Source organism: Protopterus annectens, chromosome 1.part2, assembly GCF_019279795.1.
Source record: "Protopterus annectens isolate FY-2018-M chromosome 1.part2, PAN1.0, whole genome shotgun sequence".
Classification (NCBI taxonomy): domain Eukaryota; kingdom Metazoa; phylum Chordata; order Ceratodontiformes; family Protopteridae; genus Protopterus; species Protopterus annectens.
This window is the reverse complement of record NC_056727.1, coordinates 981,713,401-981,739,250: the sequence shown is the minus strand read 5'-3', so window position 1 is coordinate 981,739,250 and position 25,850 is coordinate 981,713,401. Positions and strand designations below refer to the sequence as shown.

At 44.1% G+C, this 25,850-nt stretch overlaps 1 protein-coding gene across 1 annotated transcript in view; it reads right to left on the bottom strand.

Annotated features, from left to right (window-relative positions):
* Positions 1-25,850, bottom strand: part of RBBP4 (RB binding protein 4, chromatin remodeling factor) — a 677,648-nt gene that overhangs the window by 278,178 nt on the left and 373,620 nt on the right. Inside the window, 2 exon segments of the mRNA XM_044059943.1 lie at positions 4,390-4,516; positions 8,562-8,575. Of these exon segments, the coding sequence (XP_043915878.1) occupies positions 4,390-4,516; positions 8,562-8,575 (141 nt within the window).

Here is a 25,850-nt window from a genome sequence, read left to right as displayed (position 1 = left end):
TCTATGAACACCTTCAGGAATGCATGGATCACGCAATCCCAAATAAAACCAAGACCCAATCCTCCAAAGGCAGGCGTCCTGTCTGGTGGACCCCAGCCATATACAAACTATACAATAGGAGGAAGCTACTACATGATAGAGCAAAATCCCAAAAAGGGAAGGCATCTCCGATCAGTATTAGCAAAAAACTACGGGCACTCATAAAATCGTCTAAGACCAGCTTCGAGAGAAAAATTGCACAGGACACTAAGGATAATCACAAGGCTTTCTTTAGTTATGTTAGGAACCTGGGTGGGAATTCCCAGATATGCCCAGAATTAGTCCAAAATGACAGAAAATACACCGAACCCACAGACATTGCCAACATCCTAGCTGACAGGTTGAGCGCAAACCCCCCCCCCCCACCAAAAGGGCAAATATCTATCCCAGCAGAGTGCTGCCCCCCTGACATCTCAGATGCTCAGGTAAGACCTGCCCTCTCCAAAGCAAAAAACACAGCATCAATGGCACCAGACGGTGTCCCGAGCTGCGTCCTACATGAACTCCAAGAAGAGCTAAACCCAAACATAAAACTACTGTTCAATCTCAGCCTTACTACAGGATATGTACCCAAAGAGTGGCGTACAGCAAAGGTGGTGCCTCAACGGATCCTGGAAACTATCGCCCCATAAGCCAGACTAGCTTGGTCTGCAAAGCTATGGAAATGATCATCATGGACCTCGTAAATAAAGATATTGGGGACCTACAGACACTGGATCCTACCCAGTTCAGCTTTGTTAAGGGCAGATCCTGCCTCTTAAACCTGCCTCTTAAACCTAGTCGATTTCTTTGAAACAGTCACCAAGGCCATTGACGAGGGGAAGGTGGTCCATACAGCCTACCTGGACTTCGCAAAAGCCTTCGATACAATACCCCACTCGGGCATTATAGATAAGCTCACCAGCTTAAATATAAACCCCTATGTCATTAGATGGGTTGCAAACTGGCTCAAGGACAGAACCCACATGGTTAGAATTGCTGGAGCCATGTCAGACTCCAAACCAGTTACAAGTGGCGTCCCATAAGGCTCAGTCCTGGGAACTCTCTTGTTCGGTATATATTTCTCGGAGGTACAGGCCAATATGGAAGGACTGTGGCTGACCAAGTTCGCAGATGACTGCAAACTAGGCGCCATAATAGACTCTCCAGCCGACACGAGCATCCTACAAAAGGGCCTCATAGAAACAGACGACTGGTGCCAGAGCCATGGCCTCAAGCTAAACGCCAAAAAGTGTATAGTCATCCCCTTTGGCAAAAACAAAGTGCCCACAAATTGCCACACAGGTGGTAATCCATTAAGTACGGGAGAAGTAATTAGAGACCTGGGGACCCAAGTTGATAGCAATCTTTCATTTGAAAACCACGTGGCCAAAGTGGTTAGAAAAACATTTTATATAGCCCACCTAATCATGAAGGGATTCACATCTAGATCAGGGGAGGTCATCGTGCCTCTTTACTCATCCCTCATCAGGCCCATAATTGGCCTTTAAGATTTAGGCCTGAGGAATTAGATAGTTTTAGTTGGAAACAATGCCAGTTTGATATGAAAGTCTGTAGGCCTGAATACAGCCTCAGAAGCCGGTGCCTGCACAGCGGCTCCGGACCCATCCAAGGTAGAGTCATCTGCAGTTTCCATAGTCAAAGAAGCATCTCGCAGCATACCGGACTCTGAATGGGTCTCAGTAGAGGCCTGCAAATCTGTAGTAGTGGGCATCAGGGGCTGCAAAAACACCTCACTGAGTACTGGCGACTAGCTTAACAGAAGCATCGTCGGTAGTTTTGGACCTATGCAGTATGTCTGTCTTTATCCTTACTTTTTTTTGAAGATCGGTAATCAAATGGCTTAACGAAGCCATTTCGGAGTACGGAGATGGAGAACGAAAGTATATGTCTACAAAAATAGTCAGACGAATAGTTCAGGCGTTTAACAAGGCACAAAAGCGACAGCGAGGGACGTCGTGGTCTGGGCCTAAACAGGTGACGCAGGAAGAATGAAAATCTCTGATTGGTATTTGCTTTCCACAGGCAAGACAATTGTTAATTTTTTCTGACATTGGTTAGAGCAAGAAAAAAGTTTTTGAAGACTTCGGGTCTGAAACTCGAAAACGAAAATTTCAGGAGTCGGCCGATCAGCACTTGCAAACTGCTTCTGCTTCGGGCACCGCAAGGCAAGAAAGACCGATGTAATGGCGTCGGCTGCATGTTTTATACCCCTGACAACCTGACGTCATGGAAGAAGCGACAGCATCCGACACAGAAATCCGAAGACTTTGGTATTCAGGCTGGCTGAGGTATACCTGCAGGCAGATAATCCAAATGTAATGACTGCAACAGTGAAACACGAAGAACATCAACCTGCTCACCAGTCCACAGGACATCAAAGACAGATGGAAGGAGTACTTCCAGCAGCTTGTGAATGACGAAAATCCCACAGAAGCTGTACTGCCAGATTAAGACCACCACAGAAGAATTAAGAACAGCACCAAGGAAAATGAAGTCAGGGAAAGCAGCAGGCTCAGATGAAGTCACAGCAGATATGACAAAGACGCTGGATGGGATACAGTAGAAATGGCTCCCAAGGGTACTCAGGAAAGTGAGGAGAGAATAGCATACCCCAGATGAATGGAGAATAAGCAAACTAGTGCCAGTGTTAAAGAACAAAGGAGACATTCACAAATGTGGGCAGTGCAGAGGTATCAAACTCTTGTCACATTGCATGAGCTTGATAAACAAATACGCAGAGTAGTAGAAACTGAGATGGGAGAAGAGTATCCAGATCGGGATACAGCACAACCAATCCAACGCTTGCAAGACATACTGGAGAAGAAGCTGGAGATGAGGAGAGAGTCATACTGGGCATCCCTAGACTTGGAGGAAACATTTGACAAGGTCCCAAGAAAGCTGATTTGAGCAATCCTACACTGGTTTGAAGCCCCAGAATCATTTCAAGAATTAGTGCAAGCTATGTACAAAAACTCAGTGACTCAAGTATGAACAGTGCTCGGTCTTACAGAGGGATTCCCGGTGGGTGTGGGTGTGCACCAGGGTTCAGCTCTAAGCCCACTGCTGTTCATACTGGTGATGGACTACACGAGCAAACAGGTTGAAGAAGACAGACCTAAGTTACTGTACGCAGATGCTGTGGAATTACACGCATACTCTAAGCAAGCACTTCAGAAAAGGATAAAGGAATCGAATGTAAAACTGAAGGAACATGAAAAGAAACAGTACAGATAAGACACTTCTAATGGCAGCAAATGGTGGAGTTCAGAAGCAGCTTAGAATTTATATAGAAGGGAAAATACTGGAACATCTGTGAGGAGTGGCTAAGGAGAAGGGAGGTCTGAACAAGGAGGTCAGAGCTAGAATCAGAGGGGGTGCAGCCAACTGGTACAAAGTGGCAGGTGCAGTACATGACAAGCATGTCAAAGAAGCTGAAAAGTAAAGTGTAGAAAATAGTGGCGCTACCAGTACTACTGTATGGCATGGAAACCAGGGCAGTAAATAGAGAGCAGATGAGGAAGCTACAGGTGATGGTACCAATACCCTTGGGTGAAACCCAGAAATTCAGAATACCAAGACATCACCCAAAACCCCTTCTGCTTTCTCCTCAACATTTCTTGTTTGGCAGCATACCAGAGACTGAGGACAAATGTGTACACACCATGTCAGACCAGATGAAGGCCTCAAGTTAGCAAATAAGACCTATATTTTAACTAGATTAAATACATACCTGAACTATTAGAAAAAAGGAAAAAGATATTCTCCAATGAGATACTTATTTCCCCTAAGCCACAAAGCAGGCTGAAGCATACCAGGTAAGGGACACAAATGCTAGAAAGTTCTAATATAGCATGTATAGTTGCTTGTTTTACACTGGAGACGTCTTGACCATCTAGTAGGGGAGGGAATCCTCTAAATACATAAAGGGAAAGTTTCTGAGCTATGGAAGTCAGAGAAGCATCACAGTCTTCTGTGATAGACATTCCAATAGTCAGGACTACTGCGAGAGCAACCTAAAACAAAAAACATCCGATTAACACTTTACCATATGAAGCATATATGGCTTAAGTAGATTTGAAAACAGAATTTCTGGAAAACACAGCAGCCAGCTCCAAAAACTGTCTCCTTTTCTGTGTGGAAGCTACTAAAGTACCTACCTGCTTCAGACAATTAAAATGCAAGCTATTTCCAGACTTGCAAGCTATTTCCAGACTTGCAAATATTTAAAAACAGATGTACAACATGACTATACTGTCATCCAGATACAGGTTTGAACATTAATTCCTATTTGACACCACTCATTTTCTTCATCATTAGCAAACCATGTAATATTGGATGTAAACTCACCTTGTCAGCTGATCCTGTTGCCAGAATAAACTCACTGTAAGGGTTAAAGGAGAGGCAGTTCACTTCAGCGGTATGAGCATCAACAGAATGGCTTGGCTTTGAGGTGTTGTTTGACCTGGTGTCCCAGCTAAAAAGATGGAACAAGGCTTATAAGCAAACTTTTCCTAATTAAAAAGCAAAATGTACTCAAAGCATATAGAGACATTTAAAACTGGATTCATTATTTGACTCATTCCATTTCATCTAAAACTTAAAAATTACTGATACATACTTACATTTTACTATGCAAAATTAATCAGACCTACAGATCTTAAAGACTTCCTTGATCTCTCCCATCATGTACTGCTCAAACAAGAGCAGTTACCCTTGGTAGAAAAATGGGTCTGAGAAATATTTGGGATTTGCAGTACGGAAAATGCAATTAATTTCACAAAAATGAGGAATGCCGAATATTCAACAAGGAAAACACAGAACAAGTACATAGCGAGAGATGAGAATCAAATGCAATTGCTGAATTAACTGCATACAGTTCAAATGCATACTTTATAAAATACCTTCAGTGGCTTCCCAAGCCAAAATAAAATACCTTCAGTGAGTTCCCAAGCCAAATCCTACCTTCAACTATGGCAAGCTGAAGTTTAAACTTCTAAACTACTAACAAGCATTACAAGACAGGTTATAGAAATCCACATGTCTAGAATTATACTCTAAAAAATATATTTAACTAGTCAGATAAAAATGTTTAGAAATGAAAGTTTTCACTTTATCAGCTTATCTTGGAGAACTCCTCTGTACAGGATAACAGCTGTGAATTCTCATCCAAGGAGCTTCCACTGGCACAAAACTGCTGCCACTCTAGTTCACACCCAAGGGCATGCACACCGCTTGGCAGCATATGCTGTCATATGTGGCAGATTCAGAAGGGCTTATGCTGCCTAGATGTGAACCCTAGTCTAACTTGGCAAGGCATCAGAGATGAAGAAAAATAATAATACAACTATAAACTAGGAAAACATATCAGTATGTCAAAGTCTGAAAGGAAGCGAAATTCCATGAGGCAAAGGGTTAAATGACAGGAGGGTAATAAGTACACCCAAAAAAGGTACTCAAACAGCCAATGACAACTCACATATTTGGCTCTCTGCACTAAGTATTGGCTAGGAAGACTCCCATGCAGTACATTCTCCAGCAAGAAAAGAGACAGGAAATACAAGAAAGCAAGAGTGAATCAAGCAGCAGTCTCAAAGTAAAGTGCTAGAGAACACTGAATTGTGATCAAATAAACAGCAGTTTGCAAAGGTGGGACACAGCTCGGCACACACCCAACTCAACCAATATGCCATCGGGGGTGGGGAGAGAAACCAACACTACTTCCTACAAATCAGGGATATTAAAATGGACAAAGAGTTGTCATTTGGTATACAGCAGAAAGAAATGGTGGTCAGATCTGGACAGTCTAAGCAAAGATACATAAAGACTGATCAAGTTAAGACAGGAAAGAAGCAAATAGTTTAGAAATGACCAATAAGTGGGTGTGGTATATAGAAGATTTATCCCCGGCTGGTGTACTTTAATCACACGGGCAAAAAGCCAGAGTGATTACAACACAGGCAACCACAGGTAAATCTTTTATATACGACATCCATGAGTCAGTTATTGCTACTGTACAACAAAGAAATTACTTCCTTTGCCACTTTGTTGATGTACTGCACATGCGTATGGAACTTTTATTCTCATGCTTACTACATCAATGCTTTGGAAAGCACGCAACAGAGAAAGATCTCCATGCTTTTTAGTGAGTAGATTTTTCATGTATAAATAATACAGTTATAATACTTTATCAATAACTGCTAAACTGTCCACAGGCCAAAGCCACCCTGGGATAAACAGGTGGGTGAATGGAAATAACAGTACAAGAAAAGGATCTTTTTTGTGGAGGGGGGATAATTCATCAAATCTGGAATATACCACTAGAAGCAGAGTAATGGGCAGTACTTAGCAGTAAACAGAATGTTGGGATTTACTCTGAGCAAGAGACTACAAAATCAAATGCACTGTTCTCATTCTGAGGCTCTGGGAAGGAAACACCTTCAGTACTATGGTTAAGGTAAAATTTTATACAACTATTCTATGTCCTTCTATTCCTACGTTGCAGTATTCTTGTTGTGGGACAGTACCACAGCTTAGATGGAAGGACGGGTGGAGGAAGAAGAGGCTGATTCTAAAAATTCCCTGTAGGATTGCCCTGGCAAATCTTGCTCTTGTTCTGGAGACATTGTCTAATTTGTAGTGTTTGGTGAAAGTGTGAATGGTTGACCATGTGGCTGCTTCCATAATGGAAGCAGTGTCCAGGCCATTGAGAAAGGGCTGCCACTGCTCTGGTGGAGTGAGCTTTTACTGCTAATGGGAGTTTTTTGCCATGGTGACTGTAACAGAGGCAAATGGCTTTTCTGATCCAACAGGCGATGGTTTGTTTGGAGATTGCCTTGCCCATGGCCATGGGGTGGTATGAAACAGAGTTGATTGGATTTCCTAATGGATTTTGTTTTGTCCAGGTAAAATCTCAACTGTCTGTGTACATCCAGAGTGAAGTATCCTTTCACCTTCATTGGTGGGGGAGGGGTAGAAAGTAGGCAGCTGAATAGACTGGTTTAACAACAAATCATTGACCACCTTAGGCATGAAGGAGGGGTTAGTTCTTAGTGTTGCTGTGACATTGTGGAAAGTAGTGTAAGGGGGGCAGGCAATTAAGGCCTGCAGTTCTGACACCTTCCTGGCTGAAGTTATGGCCACTAGCAGAATTGTTTTCCATGTATACATTTGAAGAGTAGCTGTTCCAGCAGGTTCGAATGGGTGCTGGGTTTGCTTTTCCAGAATGAAGTTCAGGTCCCCGGGTGGTGGGATGGGCTTTCATGGAGGCCTTATGTGTAGGATCCCTTTTAAGAAAAGCTTAACAGAGCCTGGCTAGTACGGGGGTTCTAGAGTTAGGCAGGCTGAGATTGCAGAAAGGTGAACTTTAATTGAAGACTATGATAGTCTGCCTTTTACAAGTTAAGCATGTATGCTAGAACTAGGGGGAATCTGCAATGCATGGGTCCCTACCCTTGTCCAGACACCATTTTGAGAATCTTTCCCATTTAGCTAGGCATGATTTTCTTGTAGTAGGTTTCCTGGCCTCCCTCAGGACTGAAAGAACATCCTTTGAGTAGTGGTGCCTGAAGGGAATTAAAAGTTAATCACCCACAGTGTCAGTGACAACATCTGCAAGTGTGGTTGGATCAGTGTTCCCTTTTGTTGTGTAAGAAGGTCCACCTTTCAGGGTAACTTGTAGTGATTGCCCATGGCAAGATTGTGAAGTAGGGGAAACCAGTGCTGCTTGGCCAGTAGGGAGTCACCAAGACTTTTGGTTTGTGTCTCCTGATTTTCAGGAGGACGTTTTGAATCAGTGGGAAGGGGGAAAGGCATACAGAAACGCCCCCTTCCAAGAAATGCTGAAAGCGTTTATTCTCCAAGATAGACAGGAGTAAGTCTTGGTGCAGAAGGCCTGCAGTTGTCTGTTCTGGGGGGAGGTAAACAGGTCTATTTGACGAGTGTCTATTTGACGAGTGTCCCACTGGTGGACTATATCCAGGAAGACGGTCCTGTCCAGCATCCATTCATGTTGTGGAGAGGATATCCTGCTCAGAAGGTCTGCCTGTTTGTTGTCCTGCGAGAGGATGTAGAATGCCTGCAGGGACAAGGTGTGGCGAGAGGCTAGATCCCATATCTGTAATGTTAGTCTGCACAAGAAATATGCTCTTTGTCCCTCCCTGTTTGTTGAGGTACCACATAACTGTGGTACTGTCTGTAACTATTAGGAGAACTCCTGGTAGAAGCAGGGGCTGAAGGCTTTCACAGCCAGGAGGGACTGCTGTCATTTCTCTGACATTGATGTGCTTGGCCTTTAATGAAGGGTGCCATGTTGCTTGAACCCTGTAGGAAGGTGGCTCCCCAACCTTAGTCTGATGCATGTGTATGCATTACCTGGGTTGGAAGAGTGGGCTGCAGGGGAAGGACCAGATTGAGCTGGACTTACTGAATCCACCAGCAGACCTCCGCCGTTAGGCAGGGTAGGAGTGTGATTGCTTGTTCCAGGGGATGTTGATGTTGGGACCAAATGTTTTTTTAGATACCACTGTAACTTTTGCTTATGCATTCTGGCTAGTGGAAGCATAGGGATGGTGGCTGCCATTAGGCCCAGGGTCCTTAGGAATTGCCTTGCAGTGATTACCTGGGTCTGCAGCAGGTCTTTGAAATGGGAGGTCAGGGAGTTGACCTTGTCTTGGGGTAGAAACGCTTTCATTAGGTTTGCCTTGATTCTGCAACTCAGAAATATCTTGTCTTGTTCTGAGGTCAGGGAAGACTTTTGGGAGGTTGAGGGTAAACCCCAGATTTTGTTTAAAGGACAGTGCATAGCAGATGGACTGGAAGGATTTCTTTGCAGTCTGCCAGGATCAGGATGTCGTCTGGGTAGAGATAAATCTGAATTCCCTGTGTCCTGCAATGGGCAATGGCAGGGGCCAGGCATTTTGTGAACACACTGGGAGCAGTGGACAGACTAAAGGGAAAGGCAGTAAACTGGAAATGAGAGGACAGTCCAGAGAAACAAACATTTTCTGTGAGATGGTAGTATGGGTATGTGCAAGTAGGCTTCTTTTAGGTCCAATGTGGCCATGAAAGCCTTGGTAGGAATAAGAGGAAGGAGGCTTGGGAGCGATAGCATTCTGAAGGTGGGCACCTTTAAGAATTGATTTAAGAAGGAAAGGTCTAGAACAGGTCTCCATGGTCCATCTTTTTGGGGACCAGGAACAGTCGAGAATAGAAGCCTTTTCCCTCCTGTCCTGAGGTTCTATGGTACCCAAGTTCAGGTGGTCTGTCAGGACTTGTAAAAGATGTCTGATTTCTGGGGAGAAAAGGGAATGCCTCTTAGAGATGGCTTTTCTTTCCAGGAGTAGTAGTATCCTTTTGGATGATGGCCAACACCCATCTGTCTGTGGTGATGGTTTTTCAAAAGGGGAGGCAATGAGAGACAAGCAGAGAGGGGTAGGGGGTCAAGACAGTCATGCATTACTGGGGCCTCCTCTGTCTTGAAAGGGCTATCTAGTGGGAGGCTGAGGGGCAGCTGGCCTGGAAGTGGTTTGCCTTCTGGTACCTCTTCTAGGTCTGGAAGAGGTAGATCCAGCAGGGGTTGGGTTACGCCTGACAAGTATGGCCTTGGCAGAGTAGTTCCTGTAGTATTTGGGGGTGGGGGACACCAATAAAAAAACTTGTAATTCCTTACTCTTTTCTTGCAGGTTTTTGAACAGATCTGCAGATTATTTACCAAAGAGGAAGGTGGGATCCAAAGGAGGCATCCAAGATCTTGGACTTGAAGTCTAAGCCAGGAATATCTCCTGAGAACAGTGGCAGATGCTGCAGAGCGAGCAGAAGCTTCTGCAGCATCACAGTTGCATCTGACTGAGTGTCTGGTTACTTGAGCCACCAGAGAAAGTTTAGAAGAGATGTCAGCTTTTCTGGGGGAGTCAGGAAAAGTGGCCAGCAGGGTGGCAGCTTGAGAGACCAGGTCCAAAGCATATTTGGTCATACGAGTCTGACAGTTGATTGTTCTAAAAGCCGATGTGAAAGAGGTATAGATCTTACCAATCCTACCCATAGATTTGCTGTCTATCAGTGGGTAAGAGTGAAGCAGATGGAATGAGTTTGGATTGTTTATCCGGATAGGTGGCAATCACAGCTGGGTCTGCCGGGGGGGGGGGGGGGGTTGACCAGGAATCTTTGGACATCAGGCAACTTGTAGAAGTGGTCTGGGGGTTAAGGGGCAGGTGGCTGAGAATATGGTGTTTTTGATGCAGAGGCAAAAGCATCCAAGTATGCAGGAATGACAGGTGGGATAGCAGAAGGTGAGGGGGATTCTACCTGTAAAAGTTCAAAGCATCTCTTCTGAGTTTCAGACATTTGAGAGGTGTCCTATTTGAAATATTCTTTAATTTTGAAGATAACTTTCACCAAATGTAATATCCTCTGGAGGAGAGTCTCCCTCAACAGATTCTTCATCTGGGGAGTAGTACTCCTGAAGTGAAACAATTTGGGAGGTGTTAAGAAATGGATTCCTCAGAGGAAGACTAATAGGTGTCTTGCTCTTCTTTCCTGTCCTGAGAGGCTGGAGAAGGGAGACGAGAAGCAGAAGCAGGTCTAGGGCTTAGCAATGGCAGAGCAGAGGAAGATGAAGCTGAAGGCCTAAGGGCCATAAAGGCCTGCATCAAGGAAGAAGTGAAAGACTGCCAGTCAGGTGGGCCTTCTTTGGTCATGGTTGCACGTTTAGGTTTTTGTTTCTTTTTGGATGGTGTTGACGTAGGCATAGGCCTGGAGTCGGATGACTAACAGTAGTAGCGTCCGAAGGAGAGGTCTCGATTGGAAGTTCTGCTAAGTTTGGTTCCCCCTCGACCTCAATGGCAGTCGGGGTCTGCGCTGGCTCTGGGAATGGTCGGCTGTGAAACGGCTTCTACGAAAGTCACCACTCAAGTCGACGGATCCTCAGAGCACCCCTCAACTCCTAAATCGGAAGATGGCGGGGTGTCCAGTAGTGGAGTAGCAGAGGTAGAGGGCCTAGGAAACCTGGCCTTCTTAAACAGAGGTTCTGTCAAGGCCTCCGAGGCGGGATCCATCCTAAGGGCTAATTGTTTAAGCCGTTGACACATAACCTGTACAATTCAATTGGAAAAAAAAAAAAAAACAAATCTGTTAGGGGAAAAAATATAAAAAATAAAAAACGTACAATAAGCTGGTTGCATAAGTGTGCACACCCTTAATGTAACACTTTGTTGAAGCACCTTTTTGATTTAATTACAACATTCAGTCTTCTTCAGTCAAATGATTTGTTGGTTTTTCAATTGAATTGTACAGATAACATTAAGGGTGGGAAAAGTTTTGAGGTGGTTTATTGTGGTCTCATTTTTTGTATCACAGAGCCTGGCATTTTGGCGGGGGTCTGCACACTTTTTATATCCACTTTGTGTATGTGTGTGTGTGTATATATATATATATATATATATATATATATATATATATGGGTTCCCTTCAGAATTTTCTAAATCCTGAAAGGAGATCGGCATACAGCGTGGACCTGGAGATTTCCCTTGTCTTCGCTGTAGTATGATCTAGGGGTTGGTATATTTAAGTTGTGGTGGGTGTATGAGGTGCAGCCCCCTACATGGGGGTGCAGGGGGGCTTGCTCCCCTACATACACATGTTTTAGTGTGCTGGGTGGTGTTTTTGGGGAGGTCACAATTTCGAGATTCCAAGATCTCGAGATTCTGAACATAATATTTTGAAACTCGAGATTTTGGGATTTCGAAATTTCATAGTGAATCTCGAAATACATCTTGACTGGGCCACAGGAAAATAATTTTCTTAGATGGCAAAACTCAGGGTACCTTTTGGCTAGGCTTACATAGGCCCTAGGGCCAATAGCCTAGTACCTACCTATGAACCTATGAACCTATAAGAGCGGCCAGATGGCTGCGAAGGGTCTTGGGTACAAATGATTGGCAAATGGAGCAGGAGTTGTAGTAGTGCTCCAGGCCTCAGCAAAAAATGCAGCGGTCGTGCAAGTCTTTATGGGGTATCTGGCGCCCGCATTGGCATTTACTCTCTTTTGCTGACATTGGCTATGGCAACTACAACAAACCAAGCTTTAGCAAATAATTAGAAGAAGAAAAAACAACAGGGTACTTAGCTTTTTAGACGTCTGCATTGAAGGAGCGAAGCACACGATGTGTCAGTCTGCGGCTGAAAAGTTCTGAGGTCTGTGCGTGCAGACGTGACATTTAAGGACAGTGGTTTATGGCCCTACGTGTGACGTCCCACGCAGCTGCAACAGCCAAGCTGAAGCTTTTGTATAGGAGCTGACGTACAGGTCACCTGAGGTGGAAAATCCCACAAGAATACTGCAACATAGGAACAGGACAACATCTGCCATTCTGACATTACTTGCTGTCTTCTCAGCTATTAAGGGAGGTCTGAGGCAATAGGTTCAAAAGAGGAATGTGTCAACTTTTCCAGAACACAACTCAAGTCCCATGGAGGAGGTTATATGTCTAGGTGATCTCAAATGAAGCACTCCCTTAAGAAAGCATTTCATAGGCTACAGGGATGCAAAAAAGGATTCACAGATATGCAGGGCAAAATAGCTGACAGATGCATCTTTAGAGAGGCATATGTCATCCATGGACTGAATTCCTCCTTAAGTAGTGTAGGATGAGTCACTGATGCTGTGATACGGTCAAGACACTATCCATAGCACCACACAAAGCATCTTCCATCTGGTTAAGAATTATTTCTGCATGGCTTTCTATTCTCCTTAAATATGGTCAGGACGTCTTCACTGAACTACTGTCTGAAGGGGAACAAACTTCACTTGTTCAGACAGTGAGCTGCATTGCCTTTAGATTAGAATGTACTAGGGACTCTTTTTGCCTTGAGCATGGTGCATTTGCATAGGAGGTATAAAATTTCACATTGAATATCTGAAAGGAAGGAGAACCAATGTCACTTCAGCCAAATGGTTGCCATCATGAACACCCTTGGCCACTCTTCCCCTACATTCTGGATCGATCACACTAGACAGAAGAGGTTACACAGGATGTATACAGAAAAGACTTGTCCATTTCAATTTGGTATCCACTCTTCAGTTTTATTTGAGTGGTGCTCTGGAGCACATCATCTCTTGGACACTCAACCCGTCAATCTGAAAACTATCCCCTTGCAACATTCTCAGAAATCTGAGAAATACTGTGTTAAACTTCATTCAAATACTCAGAAATAAAGTAAAACCCTTTAACGAAATCACAATTAAGCACCTTCACAGTAGTCAGGACTTCATCACAATTAACAAGAAACTTGTAATCCACCACCAAACAACATTCAAAAAGTCAAGTGATCAAAAGTCATCACACTATACACATCAGAAAAATAAAGGAAATGAACACAAAGAAAATGTAAAAAACATTTGAATATTTTGCATTTCATCACGTATATGGATTAAAATACAATTTTGCAGCTCTCAGCTTCAGTATGTTGGCTATTGATATGCTGTCAAAGTCCTGCATAGAGGGACCAGCTCAAAGTTTAGCTGTCAAGTTAATTCCCTGTACTATATCCTGGTTTCCCAGGGACCACCTTTGGAATTAATGCAAACACTGTCCAATACAAAACTGAAGTCTTACAAATAACACAATGGTCGTTTAGTGAACATCAGTAACATAAATGCACTTCTGTGCTTTCCGTTTTGCTTTTTTGATTTTCAGAAATCTGCACTGGATCTGCTCAGTTTGCCCACCAATTAACTGAAATGAGATAGGATATACACAGTCTGAGGAAATCTTAAACTGAACAGCTAGCACTAAGGCAGTCACAACCAGCCTTCACAAGGAATAACTATCTCCCTTGCTTGTTGATGCATCATATTATCATGGTCTGTCTGCTTTCACCTTTTCCTGAAAGGGCTGAAGGCTTTTAATGCCTAAATCAGGGCAATCATTTTTCTTAAGGTTTATGTACTTCCTCCCCTGAATTGCAACTCAGAACACCTTACACCTTGAGGTCTCTTGAATATGCCCCCAAAGGCAAAGTCCTAAGCACATGTGGTTACAGTTTTACTGCACTGTTCCTCTAAGAAGACATCCCTTGGTTGTGTGTAAAATGTCTGGTCCACAATTCAAGTTCCTTGGTAATGCAATGGCAACACTGGGATCACCTCATCCAAGGGTTGAGTGTTTGCTCCAGATGCTTCTAAGGTACCACTGGAGCTTTTTCAGGTGCATCAATACTAGGGGAAACATTACAACTGCAGACACTACGAATCACAGTGCCCGAAGGAATTCACCATTTGTGACCATTGTTTCTTGTGTTGCATTTTGAAATTAATGTGGTACAGATTTCACTTTGTCTTGAGAGAGGGATTTTCTGATTTCTGGAATCCAGTGACAGACCAAGTAGTGAGAGCTGACTTGGGGCTCCTGAAAGAAAATCACAGCTTTTGGAAGCAATCCTCTAACTGCAGATTCTTCTCTACCTCCTCCCAAGTGCCTTTACAAGACAGTCAGACCCAGGTAGGGAAAGATAATAATTCCCTTTCCTCTGTTATAAGCAATTAAGATATCAAGCATATTAAGTGCAGTAACCAATCCAAAGGACAAAGAGGTAAAATGAAAACGGGAGGTCTCCCTCATCTCAAATCTGAGCATATACACACAACAATTGTCCCTATGAATAGATGTACCAAGGTAGGCATCTCTAAGCTATAAGAGCTTGACGGAAGAGTTTCATCATTTTGAATTCTGAACCTTTGACAGACATCTAGCTCTGACAGATGTAAAATGAGCCTGCAAGGACCCCTCATTCTGAACACTACAGCAGAGACCCTGTTTTGGTCCTTCTTAGGCACAAGTTCTATTACTCCTATTTGCTAGAGAGCCTGCAGAATTAGTGTTACCTCATACATTTAGTCTAGTTTGGATGACAGGACAGGTAACTGCAGTTTCCCATGGTTTATCACCACTGTCCCTCATATGTAGGAAAACCATGTAAATGCCCCAACATATCTTTATCCATCGCATCTCTGGGCTATTTGCACACAAAACACAAGGGCTAAAAAAACCATGGGAATGCAAGGCTAGGAGCCTTAAGATCCTCACAGATCAATAACCTTGAAAGTACTTATGAACCTAAAAGCTGCTCCTAACATTTATAATGTGGGTCAGGGAGTTTCATGCCCTACAGCTGCAGAAATAGATGCTACATTCTCACATCTACCATCTTATTTCCCATTCACTGGAATAGTACAGTGTGCAGATACAGCTATAACTTCACCAGCAGTTTCCAGAAACATTGGGTCAGCAATGAGATTTTATTAAAAAAAAAAAAATCTGAGAGTATCCTCAACAGTATACAAATATTCAAGCCTCTTATGGGCAGGGGTTTGGGATTTAGATATGTTGGATGCTGTACCCTGGACAAAACATCTGGCAAACCCATGACAGCTTCATGGACCAGAGGAACAGCTACAGACTTAGTAGGCCCTAATCACTGAAATTCTATGACCCTCAAAAAAAGCAGAAGCATGACGTTCTTGTCATTCCAAATATTTTCTCTCTCAATGGGAAACAATATTTCCAAACTGGAAGTGTTCTGGGAGCTAGTCAGAAGCCATGTAGTCTTCATGGTCTGTATTACAGGAAAGTGAAGGAGGGGATCTGTCATCTACAATTCAATTCTCTCTCTTTCTGAACCAGTGGAGTCATAATCTGAGTAGCCAAGTGCCCCAGATTATGCTGAATGCTCTACATTCCACCATAAACCCACTATTCCCCTGTTCCGCACTGAACAGCTTTGGCTCCGCTAAAAGTACAGTTTTGTACCTACCATAAATGTAGATGTTCGAGTGTATATACTGCTGTAGTCATCACACTTGGGTTATCCTGCCATCAGGCGGTCCCCGCAGTCGTCCGAATCCCAAAGTCTTGGTCCGGCGTCGGTTGTCGTCGCTTCTTCCCTGACGTCAGTGCGACAGGGGGATAAAAGAGGTAGCCAACGCCATTTTCTTCAGTTTTTCTTGCCCCAAATGTCAGGTGCCCCCAACTAGGAAGGCAATACAAATAACTATGCAAAAATACCTTATTAGATAAACAATAGTACTAGCTGTTAGCAAATACCCACATAGACATGCATCCAATAGTTTGATGTACATGGAGTTATAACTAACACCCTGGTATGTAGAGGGGATGGTGAGAGGGTAACCTGGACTGCAGCAGTATATACACTCTAACATCTACATTTATGGTAGGTACAAAACTGTACTATGTTCATCGTGTTATACTGCTGCAGTCATCACACTTGGGTTGAATCCCAAAGCTATGGATGGGTGGCTGGTACTAAACTGGGTTAGGTGAAGCTAGGATGCCCTGCAGAACTGCAGTGGCAAAACCAGCTCTGGTTTTTGAGTATAATGGAAGGTGGTAGTGCTTGGTAAAGGTGTGCACTGAACTCCAAGTAGCTGCCTCCAGAATGTCCTTGGTTGGAACCCCCCTGAGAAAGGCTGCTGAGGTTGCTGTAGCCCTGGTAGAATGGGACCTAATATTAACAGGCACTGCTTTCCCATGGTGCGAGTAGCAAAAGCAGATACAATGTGCTATCCATTTGGAGATGGTCTGTTTTGAAATAGCCTTTCCTTGTGAACCTGCAGCATAGGATACAAAGAGTTGGTCAGTTTTTCTGAAGGTCTTTGTCTTATCCAAATAGTAACGTAGCTGTCTGTGAATGTCCAAAGAGTGAAGGAGTCTTTCTCCTTTATTCTGGGGGTTTGGATAAAAGGTGGGTAAATGAATGGTCTGATTCAAAGCCACATTGGATACTACCTTTGGCATAAAGGTACGGTTAGTTCGTAAAGAGACTCTGTCCTGATGGAAAATGATGAAAGGTTCCACTGCCATAAGTGCCTGTAGTTCTGAGACCCTGCGTGCTGAGGAGATAGCCAGCAACAGAGCTGTTTTCCATGACAAGTATTGTAGTTCTGCTGAGAAGGCTGGTTCGAAAGGAGGCAGTGTTAATTTTTCTAAAATGAAGTTGAGGGTCCCAAGCTGGCGTTGGGGGGTTTTCTGGGGGGTCTTATATTCTTAGCCCCTCTGAGAAACTGCCTTAGTAAAGGGTGTGAGAATATGGGAGGATCCGTATTATATTGAGCTGAAATGGCTGAAGCATGGATCTTAATGGATGAGAAAGAAAGGCCTTTGTGTAGCATCTCAGTTGAGTACTGCAGTATTTGAGGAATGTTAGGTATCCAAGGATTTTGGCCTTTAGCCTGGTTCCATGCACAAAATCTTTTCCATTTGTCTGAGTAAGTTTTTCTGGTGCTGGGCCTCCTGGCCTCCAAAATGACATTCAGGACGTCCTTTGAGAGAAGTGTTGATTGATAATTCAAGGTATTCTCTATGCAGCTAAATTTAAAGTCCTGAGCTGACCGTGAAGGATCTGAAAGTTTTGCTGAGTCAACAGAAGTGGGAGCTGAGGTAAGATCCATGGAGGGCTGTGAGTCAAGGTCCTTAGTAATGGGTACCAGTGCTGACGTGGCCAGTCCGGAGCAATGAGGTGTCTCTGATCTGACTTTCAGTAATACCTTGGTCAAGAGAGGTAGTGGTAGGAAGGCACAGACTGTCAATGCTGTCCAACTGAATGACAGAGTGTCCACTTTCCAGGCTAGGGAATGATAAGTCCTTGTGCAAAATTTCTGTAGTTGGCAATTGTTGGGGGAGGCAAACAGATCTATGTCTGGGCGTCCCCACCTTTGAGTTATCACTGAAAATACTTGTGGGTGTAGTCTCCACTCGTGAGGATCTGCCAAATTTCTGCTTAATTCATCTGCCAATAAGTTTTCCTTTCCTGGCAGGAATTGTGCTTGCAGTTGTACTTGGTAAGTCAATGCTGTGTTCCACAAGGTCATTGCCTGTCTGCATAAAGGGTAGGAGTGTGTTCCTCCCTGTTTATGTACCACCTAACTGTGGTGTTGTCTGTCCTTATTAGTAGTTGTCCTGGATGCAAGAGGTCCTTGAAGGCTGTCAGTGCATTTTGCACAGCTAGCATCTCCTTTTGGTTGATGTGTAGATGCATTTGTTTTGCAGACCATTTGCCCTGTATGCACTTGTCCTGCCATGTGTGCTCCCCAGGCGTAGTCTGAAGAATCTGTTGTCATAGTTTGGTTTGCTGGAGGTAAGACAAAAGGAAGACCCTTGTTTATTTGACATGCTTGAGCCCACCATAGGAACTCTTTTTGAAGGCAGGGAATGAGAGGTATACTTGTTTCGAGGCTGTGCCTGTGTTGAATCCATACACTTTCAGGTACCATTGTAATTTCCTCATATGCAGCTTTGCATGTGGAATTAGTTGAATGCAGGATGCCATGAACCCCAATGCCTGCAGGATTTTCCTTGCAGTGAGCTGGGTAAAAGTTGCCATCTTTTTGAAGTATTGAGTCAGTTGTTTGTCTGGCGTGAAATAAGCCATCTGGGGCCATTGTATTTAAGCTGGCACCCAGGAATATTACGTCTTGTGAGGGTATTAGTTTGGACTTCTTTTTGTTTACTGTGTACCCTAGGCAACTTAGCAGCTTTGTTACAAATGCCAGATGCTGTAATAGAATGGCCTTGCTGTCCGCTTGGATCAGGCAGTCGTCCAGATATGGATAAATTTGTATTCCTCGTTGTCTGCAGTATGCAATTACTGATGCTAGGCATTTCGTAAATAGGGATATATTTGAATTCCGCTGTCTGCAGAAAGAAATTACTGGTATCAGGCATTTTGTAAAGACCCTGGGCGTAGTAGATAAGCCAAAGGGCAATGCAGAGAATTGATAATGCGTTGTACCTGCCAAAAATCTGAGGTATCTTCTGCAATCTTGTCTGATAGGGACATGTAGGTATGCCTCTTCGAGGTCCGTTACCAGCCAAGACTCCTTGCCCAGCATGGGAAGAAGCTGCTGTAGTGTGAGCATTTTGAATTTGGGTACCTCCAGGTATGTGTTTAGAACTGAGAGGTCTAAAATGGGTCTCCAGGCTTTGTCCTTTCTTGGTACTAGAAATAGTCTTGAGTAAAAACCTTGACCTTGCTCCTTTGTAGGTACCTTTTGAATTGCTTTCATATCCATGAGAGCTGAAATTTGCGTTTGTGCCTCTGCCCATTGGTTTGGAGGCAGATTTGGCATGCCTCTCATCCGTGGTAAAGTGTGGAAATGAAATCTGTAGCCTCGGGTAATAATATCCAGAACCCATTTGTCCTTTGTTATGATGGGCCAATTTTGTGGAATTAGAGCCAGTTTTCCTCCCAAAGGTGCTGCCAGGGCAATTTTGCTTGGCAGGCGAAGAGGGAAGTCATTGTGTTTGTTTCCTGAAGGGTTGAGATCTTTCGTCTCCACCTCTTTGAGTTGTTGTATGCCATTGTCTAGGCCTGAAAGAACCTTGTGGCTGTCCTCTGCCCCTTGGGCGTCTGTACCTACCCCTCTGGGGTCTGTCAGGAAAGGACCAGTTTTTTGATGGCCAGTTTCTGCTGAAACGAGGAGGTTGTACCTGTAAAAAAATCTTTAACTGTCTGCATAGATTTTGCCTTTTCTTCCATTTTCTTTAAAACTTCCTCTGCTTTGACACCAAATAACACATCTTTCTGCAATGGAGCATCCAATAACTTTGCTTTGACATGTTCTGGTAAGGCTTGCTCTTTTAGCCAAGCATGTCTATGTATTACAGATCCTGTGACAGCTGCTCTACATGAGGCTTCCAATGAATCAAAACCACACTAAGGTATGCTTTCCCACCACCTGTTCTGCTGCATGCAGCAAATCCTGCATCTCTTTGAAATCAGGTGGATCTGTCTGAGGGATCATTTTCTGCTTTAACTGTGTAATCAAGTACTGCTGGTATTTTAGCATGTGGAATTGGCAGTTTAAGGTCCTCATGGCCAAAGTGGCAGACGTATACACTTTCTTCCCCCATCATTCTAATGCTCTGGAATCTCTTTCAGAAGGTAGTGGGTTCTTAGCAGTAGAGGCCTTAACCCCTTTGGGACCCTGGAAAATGGTCTTGGGGTCTGCAACAGGGCTTTTATATAGAAACTTATGAGAATCAGGAACTCGGTAGTATCTGTCTGGTTTAGCTGGTGCAGGAGGTAAGGAATCTGGGTTTAGACTAGATTCGGTGTAAACATCATCCAAAATGTCTAAAACTGGAGGAATTGCAAGGGGTCTATGCTGTGGAAGAAGAAGGAACTCACGGAGTCTTTTCTTAGAGTCAGAGTAATCTTGGCCTTCCCAGTGGAAGTGTTCCCTCATGGTGTGTAAAGTTTCCCCAAAAGAGTGGTCTTCAGGGGGGGAGACAGAGGGTATGGACTCTTCAGCATCTGCGTCTTCATAAGGAGGGAAGGAATAATCCTGGTCCTCAGAGTTAGCTGAGGAAATGGATGCTTGGTTAGGGGAAGGATAATCTTCCTCCAGTCTAGGCCTTTTGTCAGGAGGGGGTTGTGAACCCCTGATAAGGGTAATTAAATCCTCAGCCATCTTAAGCATCTGTTTTTTAGGCATAGGGGCCTGTGGGGGGGGGGGGTCTGTGGACCCGGTTTCCTAACTTTTAAGGGGGCTTTAAGTTTAGCATAAGACTTGAGAGATAGTTGTCGGTTTGAAGACACCTTCAGAAACCGAAGGCCTGTCCAAAATCTCCGGATCACAGTCAGGGTTGGCATCCGAGGGGTGAGATGGAACCGGCTCCTGAGGCCCAGCTTATTCGGTCTGGGAGGCAGTCAAGAATTTTTAAATCAGCGGTAGTCAGGGGCTGCGTAGGCGCCTCGCTGAAAACCGGAGAACCGGCGGCAGGCCCTGCTGAGGCCTCGGTATCTGGTCTTGGCCTTGGTTGCCTGTCCTTATCCTTGCGTCTTTTAATCATTGCTGATGTCGGTTGCTCAGACGACATGCTATAGTTAAATTTTCTGCCAAAATAATGTCGGGCGAAATCTGCCCGACGCTTGATTGTACGTTTGTTAAACCTAGCACAAAGCCGACAACCAGAGACGTCGTGGTCTGGGCCTAGGCAAGGAATACAATAAGAATGAAAATCCTTATGAGGCATTTGCTTCCCACAAGAAATACAATTATTAACTTTGTCTGACATCGGTCTGAGGCAGGAAAAGTTTCCCCAACGGAGTACTTAGCTTTAGAGAAGACTTCGGGCTGAAATTCAATTAGAAAATCTCAGGAGCTAGCCGACCGGCACTTGCGAACTGCTTCTGCTTCGGGCACCGCGCGGCAAGAAAGACTGAAGAAAATGGCATAGGCTCTGCCTCTTTTATCCCTGTCGCACTGACATCAGGGAAGAAGCGACGACAACTGACGCCGGACCAAGACTTTGGGATTCGGCCGACTGCGGGACCGCCTGACAGCAGGATAACCCAGGTGTGATGACTGCAGCAGTATAACACGATGAACATCTGCTGACTGGTTCATACAGCACATTTACTGCCAAATGGCATTCTGGTACACAAACCAAATAGCTGCTCCACTGTTCTGCATTGAATAGCATTGGCTGTGCTACAGTTTTTGACTGGCTGGTATACTGCAATTACAGCCAATCGCCATTGTGGTATACGAACCAATCAAGTAACTGATCCTGAGGATGGGAGCCAATGAAAGCTCCCAAATATATATAAACACTTATCAGGAATGGTTGAAGAATATTGCATTTAAAGAGAGGAAGAAAAATAAAACAGAAGAAAAACAGAACCAAAGTAAATGCTATACCAGCAAGTAAAAGGAATCCTTTCAACTGCTGGCATTGCAGTCATTTACTTTGGTACTGTTTTGCTCCAATTTTATTTTTCTCCCTCTCTTTAATGGATGACTTTTGTCAAGCAGCTACAGAATCTTTTCAGCTGCAGCTTCTCTCTGACTGGGTGGGACGTTGGGAACCTTTCTTCTTTTGAAAGTGGGCATTTGGCAAAATGGCATAAAGTACAGTTGTGTAACACTTACCATAAATGTAGATGTTAGAGTGTATTCACTGTTGCAGTCATTACATTTGGGGTAATTGCTGGCAGGTTACCCTCAGTCAGCCTGAATATTAAAGTCTTGGGTCCTGCGTTGGTTGCGGTCTCCTCTTCCATGACGTCAGGTTATCAGGGGTATAAAACATGCAGCCGACACCATTTTCTTTAGTTTTTCTTGTCCCAGATGGCAGGTGCCCCCCCAGTGGGGAGCAAAAAAAAATTATATTTTTATATAAATGCGCAATTGTAACAAACTTTACCTTCATCTAAAAGCAAATACACCACAACGATTGCAGAATATAGTGAAGGAAAGAGAAGTTCTAGAAAAAAAGGGGATGGTGGGTGGGTAACCCAGACTGCAACAGTGAATACACTCGAACATCTACATTTATGCTAAGTGTACACAACTGTACTATTTTCGTGTTTCACTGCTGCAGTCATTACATTTGGGTAGAATCCCAAAGCTATGGATGGGAGGCTGGACTAAATAGCATTTGGAGCGGCTATAAGGCCCTGCAGAACTGCAGTGGCAAAGCCTGCCCTAGACTTAGAGAAGAGAGGCAAGTGATCATGCTTTGTAAAAGTATGAACAGAGCTCCAAGTAGCAGCTTCTAGAATGTCTCTGGTTGGAACTCCTCTGAGAAAAGCTGCGGAGGTAGATGCAGCTCTGGTGGAATGTGACCGGATTCCCTTGGGCACCAGTTTACTATGATGCAAATAGCAGAAACGAATGCAGTGGCTTATCCACTTTGAAATAGTCTGCTTTGAAATAGCCTTTCCCTCTGATCCTGCAGCAAATGCCACCAGTAGCTTCTCAGATTTTCAGAGATTTGGTCCTGTTTAAGTAGAATCATAGTTGTCTGTGTACGTCCAAGGAATGCAGAATCCACTCCCCCTTGTTCTGCAGATTTGGGTAAAAAGTTGGCAGGTGAATAGTTTGGTTAAGAGCCACACTGGATACCACCTTAGGCATAAAGGAAGGATTGGTCCTGAGGGACACCCTGTCCGGGTATAATGTAATAAAAGGCTCCACAGCCATGAGGGCCTGTAGTTCTGAAACCCTTCTTGCTGAAATGATTGCCAGAAAGAAAGCTGTTTTCCAAGATAAAAACTTTATATCCGCAGTAGCTGGTGGTTCAAATGGAGGCAGGGTGAGCTTTTCCAACACAAAATTGAAGTCCCCATGCAGGAGTTGGTGATCGTCTGGGAGGTGTTAAATTTTTGGCCCCCCCCTAAGATACTGTTTTAGCAGAGGATGAGAAAAGATGGGAGGCTCTGTGTTGTAATGAGCCAAGATGGCAGAGGCATGGATTTTTATAGATGAAAAAATAGGCCCTTGTCAAGCATCTCAGTCAAGTATTGCAAAATCTGAGGAATATTTCCCTTTGCTGTGCCAGTCCCTTGTGCTTGGTTCCAAGCACAGAATCTCTTCCATTTATCAGCGTAAGATTTTCTAGTACTAGCCCTTCTGGTTTCCAAAATGACATCCAAAGATTTACTGAGAGGTGTTTGAATAATTACATGATCAGCCATACTGCCAGGTTCACAGTTTGGAGCTGATTGTGCAGAATTTGATTGTTCTGCTGAGACAGTAGATGAGGTATTTGAGGCAAGTACCAAGGAGGGAGTTGAGACATTCCTTAGAATTGGGTACCAGTGCTGGTGAGGCCAGTCTGGGGCAATTAGGATCATTTTTGGTTTTTCCTGTCTGACCTTTAGTAAGACCTTGGGAAGAAGAGGCAGAGGAGGAAAGGCGTAGACTGATAGGTTTTTCCAACTGAAGGATAGGGCATCCACTTTCCATGCTTGTCTGTGATGAGTCCTTGTGCAGAATTTGTCCAGTTCATAATTCTGGGGACATGCAAATAGATCTATATCCGGGCTCTCCCATTTCTCGGTTATGTTGAAGACTTGTGGATCCAATTTCCACTCGTGAGGGACCATAAGATTTCTGCTTAGGTCGTCTGCCAGAGTATTTTGTTTTCCTGGCAGGAATTAAACTTGAATACGTACTTGGCAAGTCAAGGCTGTGCCCCACAATGCCATGGCTAGTCTGCAAAGGGGGTAGGAATGTGTACCCCCCTGCTTGTTTATGTACCACATAACTGTGGTGTTGTCAGTCTTTAGTTGTCCTGGATGAAGTACGCCCTTGAAGGCTGTCAGGGCATTCTGAACAGCTAACATCTCTTTCTGGTTGATACACAGATGCATTTGGTTTGGGCTCCATATGCCCTGAATGCATCTCCCCGCCAGGTGGGCCCCCCAAGCATAGTCTGATGAGTCTGTGGTTAGGGTTTGGTTGGCAGGGGGTAGAGTGAAAGACCACCCCATGTTCTGGTGACATGTCTCTGCCCACCAAAGATACTCCTGTTGTAGGCAGGGAATGAGAGGAAATAGAAGTTATGTTCTTACCATAACGTTCCATGTTAGTTTTCTTCTCGCCTTCTTTCTTGCTGGATGGGTTCGGAGCCGACCTTGGCTCTGACCCGGCCACTCTAAAAGCTCGAGAGTTGGTTCCACTGGCTCGAGGCTCCCCTTATATCCCACAATGCTAGGCGGTAATACCTCAGATCTCGTTTGTAAGCTAGGCCCAGCCAAAAAGAAATCCAGAAATACTGGAAATGGGAAACCCACCTCTATAAAATGACAGAAGGAAGGTGACCTAAAACCTGATGAAGGAATATATACATAGTATAGTATATACATATATACAATAGAGGTGGTAGGAAGAAAGGTCACAATCAAACTCCTCTAGGTCTGTCCAGGCTAGGGGGAAGGAGGGTGGGGCGCAAGAAAGAAGCAGAAAAGACAACTAACATGGAATGTTATGGTAAGAACATAACTTCTATATGTTAAGTTGTCCATCTCGCCTTCATTCTTGCTGGATGGGACCGCGTCCCTAGCACCTTGTCCCGGGTGGCCTATCGGAACAGACTCTTGAGTACAGTGGAACCAAAGTTAGCTCTATGTCTAGAAGCTAAATCCAACTTATAATGAGAAATGAAAGTGTGAGGAGTAGCCCATGTAGCTGCTGCACAAATCGTATCAATAGGCAGCCTGTCTTGGAAAGCTATAGAAGTAGCTAAAGCTCTAGTTGAATGAGCCTTAGGTCTGTTAGGCAACTTCTGGTGTCTAATCTCATACACAAAGGAAATCAAGGATGTAAGCCATCTGGAGAGTGATACTTTCGAAACTGGAAGGCCCTTTCTGCCTTCTGCATAAGAGACAAACAATTGGTCAGCTTTTCTGGTCTGTTTGGTCCTATCCAAATAATACCTCAATTGTCGATGAACATCTAGCCAATGTAATTTTTGTTCAGACCTGTTAGAATAGTTAGGAAAAACACAGGAAGGTCAATGTTTTGATTTAGATTTGCCGCAGAGGCTACTTTAGGTAAAAAGGATGGATTGGTCCGTAAGGATACCCTATCCTTATGAAATAAAAGATATGGTGATCGACTGCAGAGTGCATGAAGCTCTGAGACCCTTCTAGCCAAAGTAATGGCTACCAGAAAGAGTGTCTTCCAGGATAGCAATTTCATTGAACAGGAAGCTGCAGGTTCGAAAGGGGGAAGAATCAAAGATGTGAGAACTAAGTTAAAGTCCCAAGAAGGAGGAGGATTTCTTATAGGAGGCTTGAGAAGAAAAACTCCCTTCAAGAAAGCTTTGCAAAGCTTGTGAGACATGATGGCAGAATCCGAGATGCCCACATGAAAGTTAGACATGGTTGCCAATTGAACCTTAAGAGTAGAAGGAGACAAACCTGCGTGGAATAGTTCGGCTAAAAAATCAAGGACCGATTGAATGGGAGCAGTGAAAGGATCTATGTCCCTTCCATGAGCCCAAAAG